General features: G+C 41.9%; 1 protein-coding gene across 1 annotated transcript in view; it reads right to left on the bottom strand.

The window, feature by feature from the left end:
• Positions 1–16,997, bottom strand: part of LONRF2 (LON peptidase N-terminal domain and ring finger 2) — a 207,110-nt gene that overhangs the window by 21,106 nt on the left and 169,007 nt on the right. Inside the window, exons 8-10 of the mRNA XM_053707682.1 lie at positions 16,168–16,289; positions 14,447–14,605; positions 1,230–1,392 (exon numbers count right to left, since the gene is read on the bottom strand). Coding sequence (XP_053563657.1) covers positions 1,230–1,392; positions 14,447–14,605; positions 16,168–16,289 — 444 coding nt within the window. The remainder of the gene's footprint in view (positions 1–1,229; positions 1,393–14,446; positions 14,606–16,167; positions 16,290–16,997) is intronic.

Genomic DNA, 16,997 nt, shown 5'->3' with positions numbered 1-16,997 from the left:
CCCCCTGCATCTCAAACCTTGTCTTCAGCTACTCTCCCTCCCGTCCCCGTCGCTCCACTCATAATCTCCTACTCTCTTCCTCTCGTTACCTCCTCACATTCCCGTTTACAAGATTTTTTTCCAGACTGGATCTTATGGAACTCTCTGCCTCACTCCACAAGACCCTGAAGACTCTACTATTCAGGGATGCATACAACCTACACTAACCTTCCTATCTCAACTGCTATCCCCTTAAACCCCATAGCATGTAAGCCTACGAGCCCAGCTGTTTGTAGTTCACATTCATAAGAGCCGACTACAACAGTGCAACTCTCGGCAGGGCCCTGTACCCACTTGACCCCTGTAAATGTTATTTTGTATACCACCTATGTTCATAGCGCTGTTGAATCAGTTGGCGCTCTACAAATACCTGATAATAATAATAATAACTAGGTAAAGATCCTTTTGAACCTTTGTAGCTTTCTGGAAACTGTGAGGGCAACACTTACAAATATTCTAAAATGAAAACACATTTAGAGTGATTGAACAACATTATATTGATAAAAAAATGTTAAAAAGGGACACAGAGTGCCCTTTAGACCATTTATAGAAATTAAGCCAATCAAACGTTTCCCAAACAAACAACAGAGTTTATAGCCAGACTTTAAAGAAAAATGTATAAGTATATGGAGGTCCCTGCAGAGTGGTACCCCCAGGGTTGCAGGAGGAGACACAGACAGTGGCAAAGGGGAAACTATATTTTCTTCGTATATACAAAAGAACAACCAGTATAGGGTGTATCGCAGCTCCCAGTCTAGTATACATTGAACTATACTGGCACAAGAACAATATCCACCAAAAGGGTTGGCACTTTTCAGACTTCTGGGAGGACTTCCTGCCCAAACCTAAAAGCCAGGACACTATATATTTACCAGTATTTAATAAGTGAGAGGAAACCCATCATTTAAAGAAGCATTGCTGTTTCTTCTGTAGATTTATAAGAACATGTTTAATTATAAGGAACTATTTTTTTCTAAACTTCAGATCGCTTGCTATTTATGCAATGTTCTTAAAGTAGTTTAAGTTTGTAAATCAGGCTTCTCAAATGGATCTCAGATGACACAAGTGTAACCACATTTTGTTTTTATTATTATTATTATGGCATTTGGTAAAACGTGGATTCTTTTTTTTTGCACAATGCATGATATTGGTTATTTTTCACTCTTGGAAAGTAAACCAAAGTGTGTTACCTTTTTGTCTTCCAGATATTCAATGTTTGCTGTGTTGTACCCATCTCTTTGTCCATGACTCAATACTTTAAACCGGCTAAGACCGACTGTGTCTACAACAGAGCGGCCATCAGGGAAAAATTTCACATCCCTCACTTGCAACATACAGCCATAGTCTGCAAACCTGAGATGGAAACAAATATAAGCACTTAAAGATACAGAGCAGTATTCTAGTACATGTGAAACAATATTCATTCCAAAACAAGAAATGAAAAAGGCCCATATGCTTCATCATGTACAAATAGATTGTTATATAGAAATCTATAATATATCATGATAATGTGTTCCTTAGACAAGGCAACATAAAGTGATATAAAACTCAACAAATTCCATCGTTCATATGATCAACCAATCATCATTTATATGAAAGAGCACTTTCAACAAATTATTTATTTTTTGCTTTAAAAATCTTTAAAAGGGACATTCCAGGGACATTTTATTTTTAAAATAGAATTTTCCTTAAAATAACATAATTTATGCTTACCTGATAAATTTATTTCTCTTGTAGTGTATTCAGTCCACGGGTCATCCATTACTTATGGGATTATATCTCCTTCCCAACAGGAAGTTGCAAGAGGATCACCCAAGCAGAGCTGCTATATAACTCCTCCCCTCACATGTCATATCCAGTCATTCGACCGAAACAAGACAAGAAAGGAGAAACCATAGGGTGCAGTGGTGACTGGAGTTTTAATTAAAAATTTTAGATCTGCCTTAAAAAAGACAGGGCGGGCCGTGGACTGAATACACTACAAGAGAAATAAATTTATCAGGTAAGCATAAATTATGTTTTCTCTTGTTAAGTGTATTCAGTCCACGGGTCATCCATTACTTATGGGATACCAATACCAAAGCTAAAGTACACGGATGATGGGAGGGACAAGGCAGGAACTTTAAACGGAAGGAACCACTGCCTGTAGAACCTTTCTCCCAAAAACAGCCTCCGAAGAAGCAAAAGTGTCAAATTTGTAAAATTTTGAAAAAGTGTGAAGTGAAGACCAAGTCGCAGCCTTGCAAACCTGTTCAACAGAGGCCTCATTCTTAAAGGCCCAGGTGGAAGCCACAGCTCTAGTGGAATGAGCTGTAAATCTTTCAGAGGGCTGCTGTCCAGCAGTCTCATAGGCTAAACGTATTATGCTACGAAGCCAAAAAGAGAGAGAGGTAGCCGAAGCCTTTTGACCTCTCCTCTGTCCAGAGTAAACGACAAACAGGGAAGAAGTTTGACGAAAATCTTTAGTTGCCTGTAAATAGAACTTCAGGGCACGGACTACGTCCAGATTATGCAAAAGTCGTTCCTTCTTTGAAGAAGGGTTAGGGCATAAGGATGGAACAACAATCTCTTGATTGATATTCCTGTTAGAAACTACCTTAGGTAAGAACCCAGGTTTAGTACGCAGAACTACCTTGTCTGAATGGAAAATCAGATAAGGAGAATCACAATGTAAGGCAGATAACTCCGAGACTCTTCTAGCCGAGGAAATAGCCATCAAAAACAGAACTTTCCAAGATAACAGCTTAATATCAATGGAATGAAGGGGTTCAAACGGAACACCTTGAAGAACTTTAAGAACTAAGTTTAAGCTCCACGGCGGAGCAACAGTCTTAAACACAGGTTTAATCCTAGCCAAAGCCTGACAAAAAGCCTGAACGTCTGGAACGTCTGCCAGACGTTTGTGTAAAAGAATAGACAGAGCAGAAATCTGTCCCTTTAACGAACTAGCAGATAAGCCCTTTTCTAAACCCTCTTGTAGAAAAGACAATATCCTAGGAATCCTAACCTTACTCCATGAGTAACTCTTGGATTCACACCAATATAAATATTTACGCCATATCTTATGGTAAATTTTTCTGGTAACATGTTTCCAAGCCTGTATTAAGGTATCAATAACCGACTCCGAGAAGCCACGCTTTGATAGAACCAAGCGTTCAATCTCCATGCAGTCAGCCTCAGAGAAATTAGATTTGGATGGTTGAAAGGACCCTGAATTAGAAGGTCCTGCCTCAGAGGCAGAGACCATGGTGGACAGGACGACATGTCCACTAGGTCTGCATACCAGGTCCTGCGTGGCCACGCATGCGCTATCAGAATCACAGATGCTCTCTCCTGTTTGATCTTGGCAATCAGTCGAGAAAGCAACGGAAATGGTGGAAACACATAAGCCATGTTGAAAACCCAAGGGGCTGCTAGAGCATCTATCAGCACCGCTCCCGGGTCCCTGGACCTGGATCCGTAACAAGGAAGTTTGGCGTTCTGGCGAGACGCCATGAGATCCAGATCTGGTTTGCCCCAACGATGTATCAGTTGAGCGAAGACCTTCGGATGAAGTTCCCACTCCCCCGGATGAAAAGTCTGGCGACTTAGAAAGTCCGCCTCCCAGTTCTCCACGCCTGGGATATAGATCGCTGACAGATGGCAAGAGTGAGACTCTGCCCAGCGAATTATCTTTGAGACTTCCAACATCGCTAGGGAACTCCTGGTTCCCCCTTGATGGTTGATGTAAGCCACAGTCGTGATGTTGTCCGATTGAAATCTGATGAACCTCAGTGTTGCTAACTGAGGCCAAGCTAGAAGAGCATTGAATATTGCTCTTAACTCCAGAATATTTATTGGGAGGAGTTTCTCCTCCTGAGTCCACGATCCCTGAGCCTTCAGGGAGTTCCAGACTGCGCCCCAACCTAGAAGGCTGGCATCTGTTGTTACAATCGTCCAATCTGGCCTGCGAAAGGTCATCCCTTTTGACAGATGGAGACGAGAAAGCCACCAGAGAAGAGAATCCCTGGTCTCTTGATCCAGATTTATTAGAGGGGACAAATCTGAGTAATCCCCATTCCACTGACTTAGCATGCATAATTGCAGCGGTCTGAGATGCAGGCGCGCAAATGGTACTATGTCCATTGCCGCTACCATTAAGCCGATTACTTCCATGCACTGAGCTACTGACGGGTGTGGAATGGAATGAAGGGCACGGCAAGCATTTAGAAGTTTTGATAACCTGGACTCCGTCAGGTAAATTTTCATCTCTATAGAATCTATAAGAGTCCCTAGGAAGGGAACCCTTGTGAGTGGTAATAGAGAACTCTTTTCCACGTTCACCTTCCACCCATGTGACCTCAGAAATGCCAGAACTATCTCTGTATGAAACTTGGCAATTTGAAAGCTTGACGCTTGTATCAGAATGTCGTCTAGGTACGGAGCCACCACTATGCCTCGCGGTCTTAGCACCGCCAGAAGTGAGCCCAGAACCTTTGTAAAAATTCTCGGGGCCGTAGCTAACCCGAAGGGAAGAGCTACAAACTGGTAATGCCTGTCTAGAAAGGCAAATCTTAGGTACCTATAATGATCTCTGTGAATCGGTATGTGAAGGTAGGCATCCTTTAAGTCCACTGTGGTCATATACTGACCCTCTTGGATCATGGGTAGGATGGTTCGAATAGTTTCCATTTTGAATGATGGAACTCTTAGGAATTTGTTTAAGATTTTTAGGTCCAAGATTGGTCTGAAAGTACCCTCTTTCTTGGGAACCACAAACAGATTTGAGTAAAATCCTTGCCCTTGTTCCGTCCGCGGAACTGGGTGGATCACCCCCATTAGTAAGAGGTCTTGTACACAGCGTAGAAACGCCTCTTTCTTTATTTGGTTTGCTGATAACCTTGAAAGATGAAATCTCCCTTGTGGAGGAGAAGCTTTGAAGTCCAGAAGATATCCCTGAGATATGATCTCCAACGCCCAGGGATCCTGGACATCTCTTGCCCAAGCCTGGGCGAAGAGAGAAAGTCTGCCCCCCACTAGATCCGTTTCCGGATAGGGGGCCCTCCTTTCATGCTGTCTTAGGGGCAGAAGCAGGTTTTCTGGCCTGCTTGCCCTTGTTCCAGGGCTGGTTAGCTTTCCAGCCCTGTCTTTAACGAGCAACAGTTCCTTCCTGTTTTGGAGTGGAGGAAGTTGATGCTGCTCCTGCCTTGAAGTTACGAAAGGCACGAAAATTAGACTGTTTGGCCTTTGATTTGGCCTTGTCCTGAGGAAGAGTATGACCCTTACCTCCAGTAATGTCAGCGATAATTTCTTTCAAGCCGGGCCCGAATAAGGTCTGCCCTTTGAAAGGAATATTAAGCAATTTAGATTTAGAAGTTACGTCAGCTGACCAGGATTTAAGCCATAGCGCTCTGCGCGCTTGGATGGCGAATCCGGAGTTCTTAGCCGTTAGTTTGGTTAAATGTACAACGGCATCAGAAACAAATGCGTTAGCTAGCTTAAGTGCTTTAAGCTTGTCCATAATCTCATCCAATGGAGCTGTGCGAATGGCCTCTTCCAGAGACTCAAACCAGAATGCCGCAGCATCATTGACAGGCGCAATGCATGCAAGGGGCTGTAAGATAAAACCTTGTTGAACAAACATTTTCTTAAGGTAACCTTCTAATTTTTTATCCATTGGATCCGAAAAAGCACAACTATCCTCCACCGGGATAGTGGTACGCTTAGCCAAAGTAGAAACTGCTCCCTCCACCTTAGGGACCGTCTGCCATAAGTCTCGTGTGGTGGCGTCTATTGGAAACATTTTCCTAAATATAGGAGGAGGGGAAAAGGGCACACCGGGTCTATCCCACTCCTTGCTAATAATCTCTGTAAGCCTTTTAGGTATAGGAAAAACGTCAGTACACACCGGCACCGCATAGTATCTATCCAGCCTACATAATTTCTCTGGAATTGCAACCGTGTTACAATCATTCAGAGCCGCTAATACCTCCCCTAGCAACACACGGAGGTTCTCAAGCTTAAATTTAAAATTAGAAATCTCTGAATCCAGTCTCCCTGGATCAGATCCGTCACCCACAGAATGAAGCTCTCCGTCCTCATGTTCTGCAAATTGTGACGCAGTATCGGACATGGCTCTCACCGCATCAGCGCGCTCTGTTCTTAACCCAGAGCAATCGCGCTTGCCTCTTAATTCTGGCAATTTAGATAATACTTCTGTCATAACAGTAGCCATGTCTTGCAAAGTGATTTGTATGGGCCTCTCTGATGTACTTGGCGCCACAATATCACGCGCCTCCTGAGCGGGAGGCGAAGGTACTGACACGTGAGGAGAGTTAGTCGGCATAACTTCCCCCTCGTTGTCTGGTGATAATTTCTTTACATATAAAGACTGACTTTTATTTAAAGTGACATCAATGCATTTAGTACACATATTTCTATGGGGCTCCACATTGGCCTTCAAACATAGTGAACAAACAGATTCATCTGTGTCAGACATGTTTAAACAGACTAGCAATGAGACTAGCAAGCTTGGAAAATACTTTCAAATAAATTTACAAGCAATATAAAAAACGCTACTGCGCCTTTAAGAAGCACAAAAAACTGTCACAGTCGAAATGATGGATGATTAACCCCTTAATACCCAAAAACGGATAATCAATTTAACAATTAACGTTTTTATCACAGTCAAACACACTGTCACAGGTCTGCTGTGACTGATTACCTCCCTTAAAATGAATTTTGAAGACCCCTGAGCTCTCTAGAGACGTCCTGGATCATGGAGGAAGAAGCAGGAAGACTGTGACTGAATTTTTACTGCGCAAAAAAAGCGCTAAAATAGGCCCCTCCCACTCATATTACAACAGTGGGAAACCTCAGTTAACTGTTTCTATGCAGAAATATACGTTAGCCATGTGGAAAAAATCATGCCCCAATAAGTCTTATCACCAAAGTACCTCACAAAAACGATTAACATGCCAGTAAACGTTTTAACATCCATTTTAAAGGTTATGTAGTGTCATTAATAAGCCTGCTACCAGTCGCTTCTACTGCAGTTAAGGCTCATACATTACTTCAGCATACACAGTATTTTCTTAGTCAAATTCCATTCCTTAGAAAATTACTTCAGTGCACATACACTCATCAGCCTGATACCAGTCTCTACTACTGCATTTAAGGCTGTACTTACATTACATCGGTATCAGCAGTATTTTCTCAGTCAATTCCATTCCTTAGAAAAATAATTTACTGCACATACCTCGTTTGCAGGGGGGCCCGCATGCTATTCCCTTTTCTGAAGTTACCCCACTCCTCAGAATATGCGAGAACAGCCAGTGGATCTTAGTTACTTCCGCTAAGATCATAGAAAACGCAGGCAGATTCTTCTTCCAAATACTGCCTGAGAACAAACAGCACACTCCGGTGCCATTTAAAATAACAAACTTTTGATTGAAGAAATAAACTAAGTATAAAAAACACCACAGACCTCTGACAACGACCTATCTAGTTGAGTTGCAAGAGAATGACTGGATATGACATGTGAGGGGACGAGCTATATAGCAGCTCTGCTTGGGTGATCCTCTTGCAACTTCCTGTTGGGAAGGAGATATAATCCCATAAGTAATGGATGACCCGTGGACTGAATACACTTAACAAGAGAAATATTGATTTTATTTTTAAATCATATAAGAAGTGCATGTCTATGCACAACTAGTCTCTGGGATAGAACCACACTGGCTAATAAGGACAACTCCCATATCTTTAGTGGTAAACCAATTACATTCCCCACAAGTATGAGAAAAAAATGTATTTGATTAGATGCAACAAACAAAAATATATCATTAATTAAGTCCCCTTTCATAAAAAATAAATAAAAAAAGGAACACACTAGAAAAACAGAATTTATGTTTACCTGATAAATTACTTTCTCCAACGGTGTGTCCGGTCCACGGCGTCATCCTTACTTGTGGGATATTCTCTTCCCCAACAGGAAATGGCAAAGAGCCCAGCAAAGCTGGTCACATGATCCCTCCTAGGCTCCGCCTACCCCAGTCATTCGACCGACGTAAAGGAGGAATATTTGCATAGGAGAAACCATATGATACCGTGGTGACTGTAGTTAAAGAAAATAAATTATCAGACCTGATTAAAAAACCAGGGCGGGCCGTGGACCGGACACACCGTTGGAGAAAGTAATTTATCAGGTAAACATAAATTCTGTTTTCTCCAACATAGGTGTGTCCGGTCCACGGCGTCATCCTTACTTGTGGGAACCAATACCAAATCTTTAGGACACGGATGAAGGGAGGGAGCAAATCAGGTCACCTAAATGGAAGGCACCACGGCTTGCAAAACCTTTCTCCCAAAAATAGCCTCAGAAGAAGCAAAAGTATCAAACTTGTAAAATTTGGTAAAAGTGTGCAGTGAAGACCAAGTCGCTGCCCTACATATCTGATCAACAGAAGCCTCGTTCTTGAAGGCCCATGTGGAAGCCACAGCCCTAGTGGAATGAGCTGTGATTCTATCAGGAGGCTGCCGTCCGGCAGTCTCATAAGCCAATCTGATGATGCTTTTAATCCAAAAAGAGAGAGAGAGGTAGAAGTTGCTTTTTGACCTCTCCTTTTACCAGAATAAACAACAAACAAGGAAGATGTTTGTCTAAAATCCTTTGTAGCATCTAAATAGAATTTTAGAGCGCGAACAACATCCAAATTGTGCAACAAACGTTCCTTCTTTGAAACTGGATTCGGACACAAAGAAGGCACGACTATCTCCTGGTTAATGTTTTTGTTAGAAACAACTTTCGGAAGAAAACCAGGTTTAGTACGTAAAACCACCTTATCTGCATGGAACACCAGATAAGGAGGAGAACACTGCAGAGCAGATAATTCTGAAACTCTTCTAGCAGAAGAAATTGCAACCAAAAACAAAACTTTCCAAGATAATAACTTAATATCAACGGAATGTAAGGGTTCAAACGGAACCCCCTGAAGAACTGAAAGAACTAAGTTGAGACTCCAAGGAGGAGTCAAAGGTTTGTAAACAGGCTTGATTCTAACCAGAGCCTGAACAAAGGCTTGAACATCTGGCACAGCTGCCAGCTTTTTGTGAAGTAACACAGACAAGGCAGAAATCTGTCCCTTCAAGGAACTTGCAGATAATCCTTTCTCCAATCCTTCTTGAAGAAAGGATAGAATCTTAGGAATTTTTACCTTGTCCCAAGGGAATCCTTTAGATTCACACCAACAGATATATTTTTTCCATATTTTGTGGTAAATTTTTCTAGTTACAGGCTTTCTGGCCTGAACAAGAGTATCAATAACAGAATCTGAGAACCCTCGTTTTGATAAGATCAAGCGTTCAATCTCCAAGCAGTCAGTTGGAGTGAGACCAGATTCGGATGTTCGAACGGACCTTGAACAAGAAGGTCTCGTCTCAAAGGTAGCTTCCATGGTGGAGCCGATGACATATTCACCAGATCTGCATACCAAGTCCTGCGTGGCCACGCAGGAGCTATCAAGATCACCGATGCCCTCTCCTGATTGATCCTGGCTACCAGCCTGGGGATGAGAGGAAACGGCGGGAATACATAAGCTAGTTTGAAGGTCCAAGGTGCTACTAGTGCATCTACTAGAGTCGCCTTGGGATCCCTGGATCTGGACCCGTAGCAAGGAACCTTGAAGTTCTGACGAGAGGCCATCAGATCCATGTCTGGAATGCCCCACAGTTGAGTAATTTGGGCAAAGATTTCCGGATGGAGTTCCCACTCCCCCGGATGTAATGTCTGACGACTCAGAAAATCCACTTCCCAATTTTCCACTCCTGGGATGTGGATTGCAGACAGGTGGCAGGAGTGAGTCTCCGCCCATTGAATGATTTTGGTCACTTCTTCCATCGCCAGGGAACTCCTTGTTCCCCCCTGATGGTTGATGTACGCAACAGTCGTCATGTTGTCTGATTGAAACCGTATGAACTTGGCCTTTGCTAGCTGAGGCCAAGCCTTGAGAGCATTGAGTATCGCTCTCAGTTCCAGAATATTTATCGGTAGAAGAGATTCTTCCCGAGACCAAAGACCCTGAGCTTTCAGGGGTCCCCAGACCGCGCCCCAGCCCATCAGACTGGCGTCGGTCGTGACAATGACCCACTCTGGCCTGCGGAAGCTCATCCCTTGTGACAGGTTGTCCAGGGACAGCCACCAACGGAGTGAATCTCTGGTCCTCTGATTTACTTGTATCGTCGGAGACAAGTCTGTATAGTCCCCATTCCACTGACTGAGCATGCACAGTTGTAATGGTCTTAGATGAATGCGCGCAAAAGGAACTATGTCCATTGCCGCTACCATCAAACCTATTACTTCCATGCACTGCGCTATGGAAGGAAGAGGAACGGAATGAAGTATTTGACAAGAGTTTAGAAGTTTTGTTTTTCTGGCCTCTGTCAGAAAAATCCTCATTTCTAAGGAGTCTATTATTGTTCCCAAGAAGGGAACCCTTGTTGACGGAGATAGAGAACTCTTTTCTACGTTCACTTTCCATCCGTGAGATCTGAGAAAGGCCAGGACTATGTCCGTGTGAGCCTTTGCTTGAGGAAGGGACGACGCTTGAATCAGAATGTCGTCCAAGTAAGGTACTACTGCAATGCCCCTTGGTCTTAGCACCGCTAGAAGGGACCCTAGTACCTTTGTGAAAATCCTTGGAGCAGTGGCTAATCCGAAAGGAAGTGCCACGAACTGGTAATGCTTGTCCAGGAATGCGAACCTTAGGAACCGATGATGTTCCTTGTGGATAGGAATATGTAGATACGCATCCTTTAAATCCACCGTGGTCATGAATTGACCTTCCTGGATGGAAGGAAGAATTGTTCGAATGGTTTCCATTTTGAACGATGGAACCTTGAGAAACTTGTTTAGGATCTTGAGATCTAAGATTGGTCTGAACGTTCCCTCTTGTTTGGGAACTACGAACAGATTGGAGTAGAACCCCATCCCTTGTTCTCCTAATGGAACAGGATGAATCACTCCCATTTTTAACAGGTCTTCTACACAATGTAAGAATGCCTGTTTTTTTATGTGGTCTGAAGACAATTGAGACCTGTGGAACCTCCCCCTTGGGGGAAGCCCCTTGAATTCCAGAAGATAACCTTGGGAGACTATTTCTAGTGCCCAAGGATCCAGAACATCTCTTGCCCAAGCCTGAGCGAAGAGAGAGAGTCTGCCCCCCACCAGATCCGGTCCCGGATCGGGGGCCAACATTTCATGCTGTCTTGGTAGCAGTGGCAGGTTTCTTGGCCTGCTTTCCCTTGTTCCAGCCTTGCATTGGTCTCCAGGCTGGCTTGGCTTGAGAAGTATTACCCTCTTGCTTAGAGGACGTAGCACTTGGGGCTGGTCCGTTTCTACGAAAGGGACGAAAATTAGGTTTATTTTTGGCCTTGAAAGACCTATCCTGAGGAAGGGCGTGGCCCTTACCCCCAGTGATATCAGAGATAATCTCTTTCAAGTCAGGGCCAAACAGCGTTTTCCCCTTGAAAGGAATGTTAAGCAATTTGTTCTTGGAAGACGCATCCGCTGACCAAGATTTCAACCAAAGCGCTCTGCGCGCCACAATAGCAAACCCAGAATTTTTCGCCGCTAACCTAGCCAATTGCAAAGTGGCGTCTAGGGTGAAAGAATTAGCCAATTTGAGAGCACGGATTCTGTCCATAATCTCCTCATAAGGAGGAGAATCACTAGTGATCGCCTTTTCTAGCTCATCGAACCAGAAACACGCGGCTGTAGTGACAGGGACAATGCATGAAATTGGTTGTAGAAGGTAACCCTGCTGAACAAACATCTTTTTAAGCAAACCTTCTAATTTTTTATCCATAGGATCTTTGAAAGCACAACTATCTTCTATGGGTATAGTGGTGCGTTTGTTTAAAGTAGAAACCGCCCCCTCGACCTTGGGGACTGTCTGCCATAAGTCCTTTCTGGGGTCGACCATAGGAAACAATTTTTTAAATATGGGGGGAGGGACGAAAGGTATACCGGGCCTTTCCCATTCTTTATTTACAATGTCCGCCACCCGCTTGGGTATAGGAAAAGCTTCTGGGGGCCCCGGGACCTCTAGGAACTTGTCCATTTTACATAGTTTCTCTGGGATGATCAAATTCTCACAATCATCCAGAGTGGATAACACCTCCTTAAGCAGAGCGCGGAGATGTTCCAACTTAAATTTAAATGTAATCACATCAGGTTCAGCTTGTTGAGAAATTTTCCCTGAATCTGAAATTTCTCCCTCAGACAAAACCTCCCTGGCCCCCTCAGACTGGTGTAGGGGCCCTTCAGAAACAATATCATCAGCGTCCTCATGCTCTTCAGTATTATCTAAAACAGAGCAGTCGCGCTTACGCTGATAAGTGGGCATTTTGGCTAAAATGTTTTTGATAGAATTATCCATTACAGCCGTTAATTGTTGCATAGTAAGGAGTATTGGCGCGCTAGATGTACTAGGGGCCTCCTGAGTGGGCAAGACTGGTGTAGACGAAGGAGGGGATGATGCAGTACCATGCTTACTCCCCTCACTTGAGGAATCATCTTGGGCATCATTTTCTCTAAATTTTGTGTCACATAAATCACATCTATTTAAATGAGAAGGAACCTTGGCTTCCCCACATTCAGAACACAGTCTGAACACTATCTGGTAGTTCAGACATGTTAAACAGGCATAAACTTGATAACAAAGTACAAAAAACGTTTTAAAATAAAACCGTTACTGTCACTTTAAATTTTAAACTGAACACACTTTATTACTGCAATTGCGAAAAAGTATGAAGGAATTGTTCAAAATTCACCAAAATTTCACCACAGTGTCTTAAAGCCTTAAAAGTATTGCACACCAAATTTGGAAGCTTTAACCCTTAAAATAACGGAACCGGAGCCCCTTTACAGTCCCTGGTATCTGCTTTGCTGAGACCCAACCAAGCCCAAAGGGGAATACGATACCAAATGACGCCTTCAGAAAGTCTTTTCTATGTATCAGAGCTCCTCACACATGCGACTGCATGTCATGCTTCTCAAAAACAAGTGCGCAATACCGGCGCGAAAATGAGACTCTGCCTATGATTAGGGAAAGCCCCTAGAGAATAAGGTGTCCAAAACAGTGCCTGCCGATATTATTTTACAAAATACCCAGATTAAAATGATTCCTCAAGGCTAAATATGTTTATATATGAATCGATTTAGCCCAGAAAATGTCTACAGTCTTAAAAAGCCCTTGTGAAGCCCTTATTTACTGTCTGTAATAAAAATGGCTTACCGGATCCCATAGGGAAAATGACAGCTTCCAGCATTACATCGTCTTGTTAGAATGTGTCATACCTCAAGCAGCAAAATTCTGCTCACTGTTCCCTCAACTGAAGTTAATTCCTCTCAACAGTTCTGTGTGGAACAGCCATCGATTTTAGTAACGGTTGCTAAAATCATTTTCCTCTTACAAACAGAAATCTTCATCTCTTTTCTGTTTCAGAGTAAATAGTACATACCAGCACTATTTTAAAATAACAAACTCTTGATTGAATAATAAAAACTACAGTTAAACACTAAAAAACTCTAAGCCATCTCCGTGGAGATGTTGCCTGTACAACGGCAAAGAGAATGACTGGGGTAGGCGGAGCCTAGGAGGGATCATGTGACCAGCTTTGCTGGGCTCTTTGCCATTTCCTGTTGGGGAAGAGAATATCCCACAAGTAAGGATGACGCCGTGGACCGGACACACCTATGTTGGAGAAAAGGATATGATTTAAAACTAGAGGATAGCAGGTTTGGAAGAAATTAGTGAAAGCCTATGAGCAGAAATAGTATAAAGAAATTCACTCTTGGTTTATACAATAAGGGCAGGCTGGATAGGCTTTTGGTTCCTTTTTGGCATGAAAATCTATGCCTCAATGACGGCATGCCGTGTATAAATGTATTATACTGCAGAAATCCAAAGAAATTGTAGAATGACAGTGATACACATTATGCCATCCTAATGATGGGCACAAATATGTGCACAGTATACTTTAGGTTAATTTTCATCGTCTAAACCTGTATTTCTATCTACTCATTGCAGTAAATAAGACCTATATTCCATAGAAGATCACTTGAAGTTGTTTAATCCTCAATAAAAACAATAGGCATCTAGGATGTAACTTTTAATAGATTTTAGGGCAAAATGACCATAGGTATGAATTCCCTTGATCATGTTGCCAGTAAGCTGTACATAAATACCTTATCCATATCTACAATTAAAGGAAGTCTGACACGGATGTCTTTATGCCCATCTTATTATTGATATCTCATGCAGTCTCCATGTTGTATAAGTTAAATATGCCTCTCATAACTGTTTTTACCTTTGCGTGGTTAAAGCAATAAGTTCTCTATACAGAATAAAATAGTAAACTATTCACATACCCTTTTAGCTCATCTGCTATGCACATTCCAAACTGTTTGGTACCAGTCTCCATGCTTCTTCTAATCATCAGACGATAGCGGGGTTCAAAGACGTGGAGTGGGCAGGGAATTGTAGGGAAGGCCATAGTGCACACAAATATAGGGACATCTTTATTCAGGCTGCAATTGGGTATAAACAGAATTACAGATTTAAGTTACTTTAATATATGTTTAGATTATGCATTGATTGTAAAATGTATTACTATAAATCTCTAGTGTAGTTAAAGACTCATATGTATACTTTGAACTCTTGCACATGCTCAGTAAGAGCTGGATGATATTTTCTGTCTGTTTTTTCTGTGATCACACTCAAAAAATGCTTCTGCCGTTAATAACCCTCAAGCATGAAATCATTACCTACCAGATACAGCACACAACAATAATTTGCCTTTGGTTATCTCACAATTTCCTAACCCAAAAAACAAATGCTCAGGATTAACAACAAATAAAATGAGAGACGACATCACAGGTTGAAATACCTGTAAACTGATTGATCCCTTTTAACAATCTATAGTGATGCTAATTGGAGACAGGTGTAGAATTAACTTGTTGTGCTCCAAAGCCATAGACGTGGGTGTGTCTAAGGGTCTCGAAGAGGGGCATCATCAGTATTGTGGGTATTGTAGCGTTTGTGTTTGGAGAAGTTGCTTCCTAACATCATCCGATATGGAAAACATTATTTTCACTGTATTTTGCCCATTAGCAAAACTAGTTCCATTGTAAAACTTTGTGATGTACTCATCACTAATTGCAAAAGTGCTGTACATTGTTTAATAAAGGGACATAAAACAGGGCGAGATCTGTGCATATCCTAAAAGCGCTAATTAATTAAAAATAGTTTGCATTAAAAATTTGTTTAAAAATTGCAAAATGAATTACATAGCTAAGCTGCCTGGAGAGGCCAACTCCACCCCCCCCCCTTATCAGTGTTTAGACACAGGCATTGTATTTCAACTGAGTTCACAGCTTCTAGGCCTGCTTCAGCAGATAATCACTGTGCATTTTAGCATTTTACCAAAAGAATAGATATAGATACAGCCATAAAAGAAATGTGTGGGGGGAGTTAGAGCTTTACAATTCAGAAACTAAAAAGAAAGGGTTAATGGCGAGGCACTGCAGTATACATTTGCAGGTAAAGTAATTAAAGTACATATTATATTTTGCCTCTATCCCAACTCGTTTTATGTCCCTTTAAGTAATTTAATCTGTGGGCCTCAAATCATACACACACACACACATATATATAAAATCTGAATTAAAAAAAAAATGTTTTTGCCCGTGCACAAGTCTAATGGATGTTCCACATACTTTCAGCATTTCAAGGACAGGTAAACACATGTGTAGGATTCTGCTAGTGACCACTGTAGAGTTAAATCTGGCTGCCAAAAACTACAAGCCAGAAATGCATAGGAAGAAGAAGTGTAATTTCCCTATAATCACTGCAATGCATTTAATGTGACTAATGAAGTGATTTTGAGTCTCACAAGGTCAATATTTTTGTTCTCTGGGAAGTCAAACAAGAACATGCTGTAAAGGTGACTATTCAGTTTAACCAACCTACATATATATCCTGTTGCAGGTTTCTTTATATTTCACTGGTGCAAAATAATGGGTTTAAAATGGCAACACATATTAAATTGCTACTTCTGTATGAAAAGTAAATGATATATATATTGTCTTACTTGGATAATTCCTTCATTTCTTCATCATAGATTTTCTTTCTATCAGCTAGTTCCTCTGGCAGGTACTTTGTTATCAATTCTTCAGTTAAAAGGGTCTTTTTGTATGCCCTGCTTGCCAGGTACTAAGGGTAAAAAAAGAAAAAATCACCTTTAAGCATTGCACTATTACTTGCATATTTAAACACCTAATTAAAGTCAGCTGTGGAGCAGCAATACACTCCTGGGTGTTAGATGAACACATCTGGTAAGCTAATGACAAGAGGCATATTTGTGTAGCCACCAATCACTACCTTGCTCCCAGTAGTGTATCTTATTCTTGATAAGGACAACAGACATGAAACTCAAAAATGTTCTTTCGTGATTCTGACAAAGAGATTAGACAAGTTTCTAATTTACTTCTGTTATCATATTTGCTTCAATCTTAGGTTATTCTTTGTTAAAGAGATAATTAGATAGGTAGCGTGCACATGTCTGGAGAACAGCACTACATGGCAGGAAAGGTGCTGCCCTCTAGTGCTCGTGTTAATGTATACAATTCTTGCAAAACTGCTGACATATAGTGCTCCTAAGCTTACCTCCCTGCTTTTCAACAAAGGATACCAACAAAAACATAAAATTATGCTTACCTGATCATTTTATTTCCATCGTGGGGAGGAGAGTCCACGGCTTCATTCATTACGAGTGGGAATTAAGAACCTGACCACCAGGAGGAGGCAAAGACACCCCAGCCAAAGGCCCTCCCCACTTCCCTCATCCCCCAGTCATTCTCCCGAGGGAACAAGTAACAGTAGGAGAAATATCAGGGTATAAATGGTGCCAGATGAACAAAA

Source organism: Bombina bombina, chromosome 3 (genome assembly GCF_027579735.1).
Source record: "Bombina bombina isolate aBomBom1 chromosome 3, aBomBom1.pri, whole genome shotgun sequence".
NCBI lineage: Eukaryota > Metazoa > Chordata > Amphibia > Anura > Bombinatoridae > Bombina > Bombina bombina.
The sequence above is the reverse complement of the archived record's forward strand: the minus strand, read 5'-3'. Positions and strand labels throughout refer to the sequence as shown.